Raw genomic sequence first — 15790 nt, 5'->3', positions numbered from 1 at the left:
AAATAGATGCTTCCTGGTGTTTCGATGTCCTCAGTAAAGTTAAATGGTTCCCTATGCCAACCAATAGCTCACTACTGTACCTTAAAGTGATGCAAAGGTTCATAAGAGAATTTGCACATAGATTGCTGCATAGGACACATTGACATTCCCATAAGCGATAAAGTTGAGAAACATTTTTCTTACTTCATTTTTGAAATATAAATAATTAGATTTCCCATCACAAAACTTGTTTAATTTAAGGCGTGAAAATGTATCATCCATCTGTGCATTATTTCAAATGTTTAAAGATAAGTCAATACCTAAATCTTTTTCTTGAATGATTGATAAGTACTATTGCAGTGGTTGCCAAGTGGATGTAGGAGTTATAAAGTTCATGCATGTTATTGCACCTGTGTCAGCATTTGAGTGATTACGTTCTGGAATTCTTTATGTTATTGCCCCTTCAACCCTAAACATTCAGATTTCAATACTCATGCAAGGTTTGAATTAGGCAATAGGCTGTGTGCAGCAAATTTATTATTTACTGTAGAATACATTTTTAAACTGCTTACAACATTGTGGATAGCTATGTCGCAAGTCTTTTCAGCTGGACAGCAGTAATGTGGTAACTTGTATATGGAATAGGAATTGTTACACTAAAAGCTACTTCCAAATATTTGTCACCTACATTGTCCTAAAGTCATGTTTATTCTGCTTATCTCAAACTCTATAGCACTATAAGTCACTGGGGCTGTCCATTATAAGAAGAATTTGTGATAGGGGGTGCAGATGGTAATCTTTTGTAACAACTTACCTAGCACATCAGAAATTTAAACCTGTGTGCTTAATCCGGGTCAGCCAGTAAGTTCCGAACCAGAGAGACAGGTAATCAGCATTTTAGAAGATCAGCAATGGCAGCCGCTTGTGGCTTGTTGGCATATAGCCATGATATTTTAAAAACATGCAGATAGATTAATTGGCTTCCCCCCCAAAATGACCTTAGACTGTTTTAATGACTTATGACTATGGTAGGTACATTAGATTATGAGCTCCTTTGTGAGACAGGTAGTCACATGACTATGGACTTTGTACAGCGCTGCATATTATGTTGGCGCTATAGAAATACTGTGTAATAATAATATTAATATCAGGAAATCCAGCCATGTATTGTACAGAAAGAAAGACATGATGTATTACCATTGTACAGACCTGTACTTAAAGTGGGAATCAGAAAATGTGTATGGTATGAACAAAGATGGCTACCTACATGTATGTAAATAACAGACAAGCCAGAAACAGAAAAAAAGTTTTATAAAATATTAACACACATTGATATACATTATATACATTAGCTGATCACATATTCAAATGTCCGCCATTGCTACATGCAAAGTGCATCCACCAGCCATATTTACTAAAGATCCATTGCAGTTTTTAGGAGACCACATAACATTTGTTTTATCCTCTTACTTGGTTTTAGGATTACTAAATCAAAATTGGCATGCTAGTCCTCCTGATATTTTAAATTATGTCACTTTTGGGTTGATGTCTGCTGTTCCATTTATTCCATTTTTAGGCACTCAGCATGATCTAAGAATGTCCATTTAATTACATTGTCCTAAATCCCTGGTCCATGCTCAACCAGAAGCTTGAGGAACATGAGACCTCTGGCACTTGCTGTTGGGCCCTTTGCAGATCCCAGTATTGGGAATAGGAGCATTGATTTGCAGAGGGTCTGCAAAAGGAATCTCTGACAGGCTTTTCACATAACGAGTGGCCTATCTGTTCTTTCAGTGGCCGCCTTTGTAGTTTATAGATTGACAACCACAGGCCTACATGATGCATTTAATTCTTAACAATGAAGAAAGGAAAGTGGTGGGGCTCTGCATCTGGTGAAGCTCTAGGTGTTATTAGTCAGATTATAAGCAGTGTGCATAATAGAATAATTGTCCTCAGGAAGCACTCCCAGGAGTGATGGCTGAAGTTTGGATATTTGCTCAAGAAGACTGGATGTGGATGAGGTAAGCACCCAAAGCAGTTATGAGATCCATATTACATGTTCAAGATGTTTATGATGCAAGGTTAGCAGTTCTTGAGGCCAGTTGGAAAATCAATCAGCATCCTTTGCAAACTATTTCAGAATTTAGTAATGAAGAGACTACAGGATGTACTTTGTCTGCAGCATATTATTCCAGAAGAAGTCCATATCTAGTGGTTCTGACAGCTGCATTATAATCTGATTTGAAAACATCTCTAGATAATCAGACTTCTTATATAACGCAATAACAACCAATTCAAATGAATCCTACTGTGCTCTGACTACAGAAAAAAAACTCATTCCTCCTATGGCTTACTGCAGTTCAGCCCTTTCCTTTGAAGTTTTATTGCTGTCATCCGACCATACATTGCTCAAAAAAAAAACTAGAAGTGCTCCTCTGGAGTATAGCTAGCAATTACTGGGTCATTCCTGCTGTGCTGCAAGGCAATAATAAGTAATTCAGGAAATCAGAGGTGCTTGTTATCGCTCAGGCTGACTTTCCAACCTCCTTTCATGAAAAGTCCACTTCTGATACTGTAGGAACAATAAAATGTATTTATTACTTTTCCCTATACTTGCACACACATAACCTGTATAACATTAAGAAATCAGCACAGAGGGCAGTGAAAATATTAGGATCCTCACTTGGTGATTTCTGATAGCTTGTTAGGTATATTACACAAAGCTTTTTGCCATGTTCAGTATTTTCCCATATTTATGGGGATATTATAGGCACATGGAACATATATCATTTGACAAAGTATTATGTACATACGCTATGAGCTAGATTTATAAATCATTGTGTTTTTGTGGTTTATTATTTTACTACTTTGCCTCAGAGTATCCACAAAAGTAACCCATAAAAGGGGAACCACTAACAATCCTAAAACTATTCTTAGCCAAATCTAAAATTCATATCCCAATCCTGATAGCCTTTTTAGCTTAGATAGGTAAGTAAGCCACAGGAAATCCTTACTGCATGAAAATGAAGGTTGCCATTGCAGTCTTCAGAAGTGATAATTCTTTGACTGTTTTGCCGATCCAAAGGCTTTAATAGTTTCTGTGTATTTGCTTGGAATAAGCATGCAGGACCTTGCTTTTTCTAATGTGCATGCTTGTTCCAGAAAGTATTAAAGACAGGGATAGCATTGACAGTCACTTGCAGTAGGTTTCCTTTAAATTGATCTTTTCTTCCATTTCCAAAACAAAACTGTTCTCAGTTTACCACACAAGCCCTAGTTGAGGAATTGGGCCCTGTATAAGCAAAGTGAACATTCCAGTCCCAGTTGAGCACAGAGACACATTTGCTGAGCATTGGACTAAACAGCAGATACCTTGGCCCTGATTTATTAAAGTTCTCCAAGGCTGGAGAGAATACACTTTCACCAGTGAAGCTGGGTGATACAGCAAACCTGAAATGGATCTGGTCCAGGATTGAAAACATCTGCTAACAAATAGCTTGACTTTTAGGAAATCCATTCCAGGTTTGCTGGAAAACCCAGCTTCACTGATGAAAGTGTATTCTCTCCAGCCTTGGAGAGCTTTAATAAATCAGGGCCCTTGTGTTTAGTTTTATTTTAAGTCACTTTTTCTTATAAATTATCTTATTTAAAATATGTTTACAGATGCAAAAGGCCTTGAAAAGAGACATATTCTTTAATGATATGATGGAATTGTCAAATGATATTCAAAGGCTGGGTTCTTGTAGGACACGAGATGGGTATCGTATTGGTTTACCATGTTACTTTTACATGTCTTATACAAGAAAGCGGCCAGCACAGTGATAATTACTAGAAACAATCCCCCTAAGCCACTTAATATAGCAAATATCATAACGTAACTTGGCCTGGTATTAAATTCTGAACAGGCGGTCCTAGACGCCATGTTTTCTGTCTCACTTTGCCCTTTCCTATTAACGCCTACCATGCATACTTTATAGGTAGTGTATGGTGATAAGTTATACAGTGTGAATTGTCTCATGGTGATAGGAATGTTATCAATAGTCCTGATTTGGCTACCGGCTTGATATACAAGGTGGTATTTTTCCAGTACAGAATTGGGTGAACACCAGTGGATCTGTGCCGATGTGTCAGTTATCTGAGTTATGTTTTTTAAATATGGTGAATCTGGAATCATATCCTCTCCTGAAAGACCAGGACACAAGCATGGTGTATGTTGCTGAAGCTCGATGCAAGGTTTTTGTAGGTGTCTGCAACCGTCATAGTCGCAGGCTGATATCGTACTGGGGATAGTTGACCGTTCTTGCTGATTCTCCTCATCATAATCTTCAGAGAAATCCTGAGGAACATAAGCTTGTTCCTCATTAGAAGTGTCTTCTGGTATGGGTTGACCGGAACCGGCTTTTGAGCTGCCTTCTGGACTGGTAAATACATTTGTGATCAATGTTGATGCTGTTGGGTATATAATGTCTGTTGACGGTCCACCAAAACTATTCATGGATGTTGTACTCTCCTTAGAAATGCCATTTTCAGTCTCCGGAGTGATGGTTCCTTGAATAACCGGACTTGTTTGTGCTTTGGGGGATAAAATAGCTGAATCAGGTGCAGTTGTTTTAAAAACTGTAACACTTTCTGGTAAGTATGGATTTTGTCCCATATTCTGTGGGCTCGATGTGGCTGTCAAAAAATCTTTTTGTGTTCCTGATATATTATCAGTGATGTTGTTGGTTGGTGTTGATGTGCTGAAATCTTGTAAAGCAACTTCTGATGGATTTATCTGGATCTTGCAAAAATGTTGATACTCCACTAGAGAAATACGTGGCATGTCTCCATTATATGAGTTGCAGTAAGTTTCATTTGCCCTAGAATATAAACCAGGAGAAACTCGCATTAGACCTATTGCAAAAGCACAACATACAAAATGAAAAATGAATTACTGTGTAAAAGTGGCACCAGATTTTATTTAATTCATATTTATCAAGAGCTTGTTGCTACTTTGATAACTCTTCATTTTAAAGAGAACTCAAGCTTTTAAAAATACTTTTCACAACCCCCCAAAATCTAAATTTCTGGAAAAGATTGTATTCATTTGTTAGCAACCTATTACATTTTCTTGCAAGCTTTATCCTTTGCTTAGTTACAAATGTTTGAATATCAGATCCTAAAGAAAATGAATGCTTTTCTAATTCAGGGAAAGGTAACAAGTTCATTTTATTGCTTCACGTAACTACCTTCCTTTCACTTCTACATTCCCGTGTTGAGCAGGGTCCTTTTTGCAGTGCCTATGTCTCTTCCTGGTGATATGCACACTGCCTATTGGATGTCGCATTTGTTTATTTTCAAGGTTCTTGTGGCACCCTTTAGACTAATGTTTCTCAACCAGGGATTTGTGGAATCCTAGGGTTCATCCAGAGGTTGATAGGGGTTCCTTGAACAATTTACAAATTGTGCCTCTTGGGTTTTCAGTAATCACCTGGCTGTTTTTGGATGCCTACTGAAAAGTTGGGTCCAGTACAAGGACCACTACCATCCTACAGCTTTTTCCAAAAACACATTTCTGGAGAGAATACCCAAGGGTGACATTTCTCACACTGACCACCTACTTTTTGGTAATATTAGGGGTTTCCTACGACCAGAAAGTTATTTCTATGGTCCTCTCATTTATAAAAGGTAGAGACTTTAGGTCCCAGTGCTTGACATTATGTGGAGGAGATAACAAGACCACTGACTAGAAGGAACAAGATGAAGCAATCCCTGTTCATAACTATTATTATTATTATTATTACACAGTATTTATATAGCGCCATCATATTATGCAGCGCTGTACAAAAGTTTATAGTCATGTCACTAACTGTCCCTCAAAGGAGCTCACAATCTAATGTCCCTACCATAGTCTTATGTGATTAATATAGTCTAAGGTCAATTCTGAGGGGAAGCTAATTACCATTACCATGTTTTTGGGATGTTGGAGGAAACCCACACAGACACGGGGAGAACCTGCAAACTCCATGCAGATACTGTCCTGACTGAGATTTGAACCTGGGACCCAGCGCTGCAAAGGTAAGAGTGCTAACCACTGACACATGGGTCCAAGTGCTCAAGCAAAAAGGCTTTTTCCTAGCTGGTTTCCTAAAATGAAAGTCCAGCATTGCCTATATTTCCCAAATGCATGGATGTACAGGTTAGGATCTTGTCAATGGTTCCTCCCCTAACTCAATTTGGCCTCTCAAAGACTGTGACTGCTGTGACTTCCCTAAAGTGAAAATAATCTTGCCTTCACTTACTGTTGTCTCAGATCTTTTCTGGTTTGAAGATCTTTGCCTATTGCTTTGCCTTGGTTGGTAAATCTGGAATGATGTAACTCCTGCGCACGCATTTTGTAGTTGCATGATCCCACCAGGCAACAAGGAATGCCAAGAGTACATTGAGCTGGGCATGTGCATTCAATAGAAGATTGTACACAGGCAGGTTTGTGTCTTTCCTTCAAATAATTTATTTTAGCTACATCAGTAATCTTGTTGACCTAAATTATTTAATCCTTAGTCCAAATGGAGACTAGTGAGTCTGATTAGTATAATCTCAAATCACTAAAATACAACAAAAGTATAAAAGTATTTATTACATCATGGTAAGATTTATCAGCGATGTATGAAATTATTTTATGAATGTTTTCATGTTTTTTTTTTTTTTACCTGAGCAGGTTTATATGTACAGGGTCTGATAGCAGCCAGCCATATTCACATTCACAATCCAAAGGATTTTCGCTGAGGTCAATAGTTACAAATCCAGAAGTCACGTTCCAAGGAGGGAAGGAGGTCAGATTGCAGCTGAATGATAAAAAAAATCCAAAACAGATATAAAAAAACACAGTCCACCTAAAAGCGGTAAGATCTTCTTGCCATTATTTGTACATTTCTTCCTGTTCCAGGTTCTCTTTCCCAAAATTTGGACTGTTCCTACTGCTCCCGTTAAATTTCATGTGAAATAAAAATAAGGAAAAATCCACCAGTAAGAGAAGGGAACCTAATTATGGCAATAGTGCAGACCCAGGGACCCAGAACAGAAACCTCACCAATAGAATTCCAGAGAATTTTATTAACCAAAAACGAGACAGTTAATTAAATGTACATGATAATGTTGCTTGCAACAAAACCTGCAAAACTAATAGTAGTCTGAAACCACAATAAAGAATAGAGATACAGCAGTATAATGGCCCTTGTAGGCAAATACTAATTTTCAGCACATATGTATGGTAAAATGAGCAAAAAGCCTTCCCCCCCAAGCAGTATAATCATTAGTTATTTAGGCATAAACTAGGCTAAATTCAGGCATCAAGAGGAAAAAAGTATCTGGCACTTCCAGGTATGGAAGTAAGGGACCAGTCATAATTCTATCCAACTGGTTACTTACATTTTGTTCATTATGTATTACCTTTTTCTCCCAGAATATTCCTGAAGCTCTCTGTACATGTTATAATAAGACCCATCATGTAGGCATGTTTAATACTAGTTTAGAGTTAAGCTAGGCCTACGCCATGTAAAGTTTTTAATAGATCAGAAATATATCAAATCCAACAAAAATCTAAACCTAGGGCTGATTTCTCAATCAGGAAATCAATGAAATATTGTCCAGAGAGGACATTTTTAGAGACCTTACAGTGAAGAATCCCTTCCTTATCCTGAGATTAGATTTCTTTTCCTCCAGACGCAAAGAGTCCCCTCTTGTCCTTTGTAATGATTTCAAAGTGAATTGTTGGGAAGCGAGTTCTGTATATGGACTATTTATATATTTATGTAGGGACACTTACTTGTGAAAAGAAAGATATATAAGTTCCGTAGCATTTTTAAACATTTCTGTCCTGACATGAGAGAGTGCCCGGGATCCGGCACAATTGAGAAATTCTAATTTTGAAAACCATTTCAGCAGCTCATCATCCAGGCTTTTCATATTAATCATCTTGGTGATGTGAAGTACCTTTAGATTTGGTAAATCTTTACTCCAAGCTTCTTTAACTGAAATGCATAAGATTCACAAATAAATGAATGTTTTATTTTTGGTATCACAGTATGACAATACCGATATAATCATCAGACCGGCATGCACCATCTACTCTGCTACATTTCTCTCCACTTTTTTTTTTTAGTTCATTTTGACATACTAAACCTGAATCAATATTTTTGGTATTAAATATAAAATGTGTAAGTAAAAGAAAATATGACTGAACATTTTTCAGAACTAAAAGTCTTACTATATTAGATCATTTTCTTTGCTTCTTCAGATCCTTAGATAATGCTTTGTGTACTCCTGCTCCTTAAGCCGCATACACACGTACAATTATAATCGTTGGAAAGGATCGTACAATCTGCACAATGCATGAACGAGGGCTGTACATACAGCACCGTTCTGCTCTATGCAAGGGGGAGAGTGGCACCCTTCTGCACGCTCTCCCGCTTCTCTTGCATTATGATCATTGGTCGCCCATCGTTCGTGGATCCGCCAGCATGGTCGTTCAGACGATGGACGACTGGCGCTGTACACAAGCCAGATTCCCGCCCGATATTGGCCCTGAGACGTTGGACATGTGTACGTAGCTTAACTCCTAAAAGGTGAATGGCCTGACTGTGTAGAGCCCTCCAGGGTCCAAGGACTTTCCATAAAAGAAATACCAAGAATGTATGAAGATCCTGGCCCCTGAGAACTGACGTAGAAAACCCCTTGTGTAGAATGTCTAAAGCTACGTACACACGTCCAATGGTTCTTGCCGGATATTCGGCTCAGGGGCGATATCGGATGAGAATCGGGCTTTGTACAGCGCCCGTCGTCCATCGTACGAACGACTATCCTGGCAGATCTAAGGACGATGAATGATCGTAATGCAAGGAAAGGGAGAGAGCTCGCAGCAGGGTGCCACTCCGTTGTTGTCCCCACATATTGGAGATCGGAATCTCAGCCTATTGTAAAAAAAGAATGGGTCTTCCATTAAGAGTTCAACTCTTTATTTTCATATTTTCTGGTTAGGAAAACCAAGAACATCTTAATATGATTTTGTAAATTTATATAGGGTCGGTTTCTAAGGCATCTGAAAAAAGTAGTAGGTAAGTGCTTTAAGAATAGAAGCATAATGAGCCTCAATGTACTTACTTCCATGAAGGTAGGTAGCACTTAGATCAAGTGAGTGCAGAGATGTTAATGAATCCTTCTGTGTTTCTGTTGCATTTAGGGCAAATGCAGACTCATCAATGTCTGCTGATGCAATGGTTCCAATAAGTGTAGAAGATAAATTGAGGAAGGCCAGGTTTGGGAAACATGTAAATGCCAATGAAGGGAGGTATACAATTGGATTTCCTTCCAGTGACAACCATTTGACGTTCTTTAACATAATACACTTTGGAACAACTGATAATTGATTATAGCTCAGATCCAGAGACATAAGTTGAGGCAGCACATTGCTCTCCCATTGGATTTTTTCGATTTGGTTGTGTGCTAAAGCCAGCATGTGCAGATCAAAGAGGCCACCCAGGTCCTGGTCCCCAATTATCGTCAAGTTATTGAAGTCCAGGTTCAGCACCTGTACAGTGCTGGGTATACATGATGGAAACTCCTGGAGGGATTGGCTGGTAAGGAAACAGGTGATGTTACATCTTCCACTGCACACGGTCTCAGTGATGTTCTCGGACTCTGTAAAATTCTTGGAGATGGTCACGGCCTGGTCTGTAGTGTTGAACTGGGCGGCTAACATTCCCATTTTTGTCACAAGTAGCAAAAAGTGGAAAATCATGGTGTCCAGAGTTGCTGGTTATTTCTACCCTAAAAATGTAATAAATATATGTTACATTAATGATGTCCGTCCAGTCAAGAATAGAAGTGAAGGCTCAAAATTCATATACAGCTCATAGCTCATATCCCTGTGGCTTTAGTGTCTTTTATAACTGTTTTATTAACAAAATAAGAGACCTTGTCACCACCTAAAAAAATCAGGTAAAAGAACAATAAATAATTTGATTCTGAAAGACTGAAAGCAGTGTTTTTCCTTTTCTTAATTGATTTGTATTATTTGGTTGGAAACAACATTTGTCTGATAAATTGCCCAGCACAACATCTTCTGTTTTTGCGCACCATTTCCTTCTCTTTGGGGGGATGTCTAATAATAATCTGGCCCAGCTTCTTTCCCCTCTCCCTTCATTCCCTACATCACCTTTTATGTATGAGTTGGTGGAGGAGTGAAGGAAAATACTTAAGTGACAAATCTTTGGGCTGCTGCCATCACATTCAAGATGGCGGGAACCTTAGGGTTTTTGGATGTCTACACCTGTGGGTGTTTCTCTGGTGGGGGGGTGGGATCACTTTTTGTCTTGATGACTATTGTCAGTCAGACTAGTAGTAATACAGAAAGTGAAAGAAAATCTCCCCAATTAGGAGATATAAGCATTCTAATTATTATTAACATTTTAAAACATCTTTATTTCAATTCTTTATATTTGCTGATTGCTGAGCCATGTTATATACAGTCCAGGTATTTCCAGTCCCATCAGTTGTAGGTACTCTACTGTCTCTCATAGTCTGCTAATTGGTACAGTGCCCTGTGACAATATTATGAATAATTGGTAGAAAACTGGAGTGACTTGATTGCTTATATGAACGTTTAGGCTGCGTACACATATCCAATGGATGTTGTACAAAAATTGACTCAGGGATGATATCGGCGTATCCGACGATGGACGACTAAGGATTTTAATGCAAGGGAAGGGGGAGAGCGAGCAGTGGGGTGCCGCTCTGTCGTTCTCCCCCTCCCCTCTCCATGGAGCAGAATGGTGCTGTATGTACAGCACTCGTTCATGCATCGTGCAGTCATTTGTTATTGGAAAGGATTGTGAAAGATCCTTTCCAATGACAATTATTGCACGTGTGTAACTAACATATAAATTTTTACATTACACCAGCCTTTTTCGACCTTTTTATTATGGGGAAAACCTTTCAGGGCTTTAGGGAATTCTATGTATGATTAGTATATCCACAGCTCACAGTACACATGGTGGTCAGTGGGAAGAATTCCTCTTACATTGCTGGTCTTTGGGAAGAATGTCACCTTTGCAGATGACATTCTCAGTGTAACCTCCTCCTCTCTGGTATTCCACTAACTCTCTCCTCTACAATCTATTATGAATGCTGCAGCCAGACTCATCCATCCTTCCCACCGCTCCTCTTCTGCTGCATCTCTTTGTAGTTCTCTTCATCGGCTTCTTTTTCACCTTAGAATCAAATTCAAGCTCCTGTGGTTTGCCTTCAAATCACTCCACAGTTCTTGTCCCACTTACCTTTCTGACCTGGTAGAAAAATACTCCCCCCCCCAGCCGCTCTCTCTGTTCCTCCAATGACCTACTACTGAGTTCCTCACTCATAACCTCATCACACGCACGGATACAAGACTTTTCTAGAGCTGCCCCGACTCTTTGGAATGGTCTTCCTCGTCCTATTCGGCTTGCTCCTACTTTCTGCTCATTCAAATGAGCACTCAAAACCCATCTTTTCAAACTTGCCTACTCGTCTTCTTCTGTCTCCTAAACCCTCACTACTTCCCACCACTCCATATTTCCCCTCCTTTTGTGTGATACTTCCCCCTCCTCATAGGTTGTAAGCTTTTCTGGGCAGGGTCCTCTCCTCCTCCTGTGTCACTATTTGTATCCGTCTGTAATTTGCAACCCATATTTAATGTAGAGCCCTGCATAATATGTTGGTGCTTTACATAGTAGAACCTCAGTTATCGGGCACCTACGGTTAAGCCGTCATCAGGGATTCCCTTTTCTTAGCCAATCTTAGATGCAGAATTCATGCCACAGCTCTGTTGGGGCTGCAGGAGCGATCAAGAAAGCAGAGCTATCAGCAGAGCAGAGCTCCATGATTGGCTGAGGAAAGGGAAACCCTGATGGAAAGGGTTTCTCAGCCAATTAGCACTAGACTTGTGGAGCAGTGCTCCACTGATTGCTCGGATGTCGGATAACGCTTATCTGAGGTTTCCAGTTTTCTGTGTTCCGGATACACGAGTTCTACTGTAAATAATGATTGTTATTATTATTAACTATAATAATATTAGTCAAAAATAGCCTTGGTGTCACTTAATTTAACCTGAGATGTACAAACTTCTGATTGCTCAAGGAATTCCTAGCAACTTCTGCAAGAACCCTGGTTGAGAAACAATTCCATATACTGGTACTACTTTATTACCTGGAATAAATCAATGATTGCCTTAAAGTGGAAATTTTGTTTTTATTTGTGCCCATTATTATTGTATTCAAAAAAATATAAGGGTTTTTCAATCAGCTAGCAAAGGGGGCTCTCAATGGCTTGAAGCAATTTTTCTCTCATTGGAGAAATTTGTTGGCTGCCATTGCTGAACTCTTCCTTTAAAATACGCTTGTTACCTGTGCAGATGAGTCTTTTGTTTAAATACCTAAAATCTCTGAACAAATACAGAGGCCTGACTCTTCTCTTCTCTAGATCAGTGGTCCAGAACAAAATCCCCTAGGCATATAGTCATAAAAAAAGCATTTGCAGGAAGAGGCCAGGAATGGCACCCCCGCACTTCTCAAATGACAGGTTCCCTTTTACAGCTGTTGAGATGTTGATTGCAGCCACACAGGTGGAGAAAAGCATTGCTTTCAGTGAGATTTGGCCTATTTAGAGATTAAAAAGTAGAGAACAGGAAACTCTTTTCTACTTTTAGAAACTTGATCCCAGCTTTTATACCAGGGTATTTATAAAGGTGGGAGAATTCCCTGGTGATCAGACTTCAAAAAGTTTAGAATAAAGGTACCCAAGGTATACAAATAGAGTGGCAATTGTAAGCTTAGTTTACTTGAAAAGAGTAATTGTTCTCTACTTTCTAAAGTGGCAAACAGGGTGTTTGAAAAAGCACCAGTGATCCCCATTGTGGCCAATGGCGTTTTTCAGTTGTAAACATCTACATGAAAAGTGGTGAAATTTGTAGCTGATTGCCATTTTTATAGAGTGAGCTGAAAATGGATCTAATTTGTATACTAACATAAACACCCCAAATTTAGAATATATTTGAGGAAAGAAGCAGTAAGGCATCAATTGCCCCTGCAAAGCAGAACGTCCATGTGCAATGTGGCAGCCCCCACGGCATATATAACTACATATTACACAGGAAAAAAGCTTTTCCTTACATATTATTTGATGTACATGCTCATCTTCCTTTGTATATCTAAATCAGACATTTCAAACACTCCACATTCTTCTAACAGGAATGAGATCACACATTATATTGAGGTTATTGAACTACAATCCAAATCCCCAGCATAAACAAGTTGAGAATGTTGTTTGTAAAAGCATGGTGCGTAGGAGACAGATTGTTTTCTGAACATGTTATGCATCATAAACTAATGAACTAAGATGAGATATCAAGTTGGTGGAAACTGACTCATCAACTATAAAAGCCAAAAGGACACAATGTGGCTGAAATACACAAACACAAATATGTGAGCCCTGAATCTGGGAATGCCAAACAGAATATTTAGGTCATCTTTACAAAGCTGTGATACCCATCTACTTAAAGTATAACAAATCAATATCTATGTGATTATTTCACACCATTGTGATGCATGTTCATATGTGTTGGGTGGCACCAATGAACCGAGAGTCATCAATAAACATACATGTACTAGTTTTAGCAGTGCAATGCCTATGCCTACAACATCTTAAGGTAGGTGTTGGGGCCACATTTTTTCTATTTGGCACTGCATCGAATAAATGCATGTAGCGTGTGCAGCCAAATGTTGAACCAAAAAAGTAAGTAAGTAACCAAAATTGGTGTAAGTCTAACCAAAATTGTTTTGGGTATGGGTGTAGAGGTTGAGGGAGAACTCTTATGGTGGAGGGGGTTAATAACCCCTGTGGAGGCAGGTTCTATAGATGGAGTAGGAAGAATAAGAACTCTTGTGGGGGGTTCTATAAATAGAGAGGGGAAGTCCTGTGGGGGGTTCTATGGATGGAGTGCGGAGGATAAGAAATCCAGTGGTGATTCTATGGATAGAGGGAGTGAGGGAGCTCAAGAACTCCTGTGAAGGGTTCTTTGGAGCCAGGGGGGATGTCTTGTGGGGGGTTCCATGGATGGAGAGGGGATGATAAGAAATCCAGTGGGGGTTCTAATAATAAAGGGGTAAAGATAAGAACTTATGTGGCTGATTCAATGGCTAGGGAGATGAGGGAGGACAAGAACTCCTGTTGGGTTGTGGAAGGGGGGTTCTGTGTACGAAGAGTTAGGGATAAGGACTACTGTGGGGGGTTCTATGGATAAAGTGGGAGAATGAGAATTCTTGTGGTGAGTTCTATGGATGACTTGGTGAGGATAAGTACTTCTGTGAAGGGGGGATTGATTGGATGGGTCTGGGAGCCAGCTTAGACTTTGATGTCAACTGCTGACAACTGTATCGCTGAATAGGATGTACAGGACACATTTTTAACAGGGACCTAACATTGACTTAAAGTCTATGTATAGCCAACCTGTTACAGTCTCTCCTTGTTCTAGTGAACATTGAAGTGATTGGAAGTTAATGTACAGTTATCAATAAAACAAGGATGGATGAATTGTTTAATAGTGGCACCTTTTCAGTAACTGATAATGGAATTCCTTAGCTGAAAAGAGATTTTCTCACATTACCAGTTGTGTCCCAAGAAATGCATAGAAATCTCTCCAACAGGATAAAGACAGCAAACAAATTGTCAGTTTTTATTCCTTCTATATATAAAAAGTTTTGGCTTACATACACTTTTGTACACAGATGATGAATTATCATCTGCAGTATGGTTATAGTCTGATGTGAGAAAGAGACCAACTGTTTCAGGTTGATTTAACAGATGCTAAATTATAAATGGAGGTTTTATCTAGCACAAATATTGTATAAAAATAGATGACAAAATAAATATTATAAACATGATGACACAAATTGAGTTTTTGGGTGGAATTATGCCATTTATGTTTTTCTACAGACTGGAAAAAGCGCAGTTACATATATTCAGGTGCTAAAAAAATTTGGCAATTTTCCAATTGTGTGCCAAAGCTATGGTTATAATGTCCCATGACCTACCACACTCATGATCATTAACTTCTGTGCTCTGCCTTATTAACTGATCTGTGGAAAACAATTATCCAGCAATACAAATATTGTGATATATTGCTTATTTTATACATATATATGGCATTTCTAGATACATTTCATGAATCCAATAGCACTATGTTGATTAAAGATTAAGTTGGAATCTAAATCCCATCCACTGCCACCATCGTTCATGGTTTAGATTAAATGATAAATAATCTATTTGCACTCATATACAGAAAGAAGTCCATTGCACACCCAGAAGCACAGAGAATGCCCCTCCATTGACATCAGGACATACCTGTGAATGTAGCTGGTGATCCTCGCTCCTGGCTTCTCTGGAGAAGGAACAAGTAAAAAGTGAATCCTTCTTCTTCTTCGTCTCCCTCTCCCACCTATGTGCAGGCTCTTGTGTCTTTGGTATGTGGTGGGAGGTCTTTGTTCCCCTTAATCACCATGTACACTGGACAGTGCAACTGTCTGCAGATTAATTACATATTATTTTCAGAAGTCTCCAGAACCATCACATGATCCTAGCAATCCTTTAAATGGCTCTATTATTTTGGTAGCTACCTGTTCTTTATTAAAAGATTGATCTTTTCATTTAATCATGTACAAAAATGTTTAATTTATTAAACCTACAAAATGTACTTAAACTCTGATAGCTGAAGTCTAATTTGCTGGTACCACAATACAATTCT

General features: G+C 38.9%; 1 protein-coding gene across 1 annotated transcript; it reads right to left on the bottom strand.

The window, feature by feature from the left end:
- Positions 1-1273: 1273 nt before the first annotated feature.
- Positions 1274-15528, bottom strand: LRRN4 (leucine rich repeat neuronal 4). Its single transcript, XM_072409650.1, has 5 exons — positions 15391-15528; positions 9118-9783; positions 7784-7988; positions 6669-6803; positions 1274-4838 (listed from the first exon to the last, which is right to left on the bottom strand). Exons 2-5 carry the CDS (start codon positions 9752-9754, stop codon positions 3674-3676), a joined length of 2142 nt encoding a protein of 713 aa, XP_072265751.1. The 5' UTR covers positions 9755-9783; positions 15391-15528; the 3' UTR covers positions 1274-3673.
- Between the last annotated feature and the right edge of the window lie 262 nt (positions 15529-15790).

Source organism: Pyxicephalus adspersus, chromosome 4, assembly GCF_032062135.1.
Source record: "Pyxicephalus adspersus chromosome 4, UCB_Pads_2.0, whole genome shotgun sequence".
Classification (NCBI taxonomy): Eukaryota; Metazoa; Chordata; class Amphibia; order Anura; family Pyxicephalidae; genus Pyxicephalus; species Pyxicephalus adspersus.
This window is presented reverse-complemented; position numbering and strand designations above follow the sequence as displayed.

Coding starts and splice junctions, on each gene's coding strand:
- LRRN4 (XM_072409650.1), bottom strand. CDS start 9,754: ATGATTTTCCACTTTTTGCTACTTGTGACAAAAATGGGAATGTTAGCC. Junction 6,804..7,783: donor ATATATCTTTCTTTTCACAA/GTAAGTGTCCCT, acceptor TTTATCATTCAG/CTGCAATCTGACCTCCTTCC. Junction 4,839..6,668: donor GTACATATAAACCTGCTCAG/GTAAAAAAAAAA, acceptor TTTATATTCTAG/GGCAAATGAAACTTACTGCA.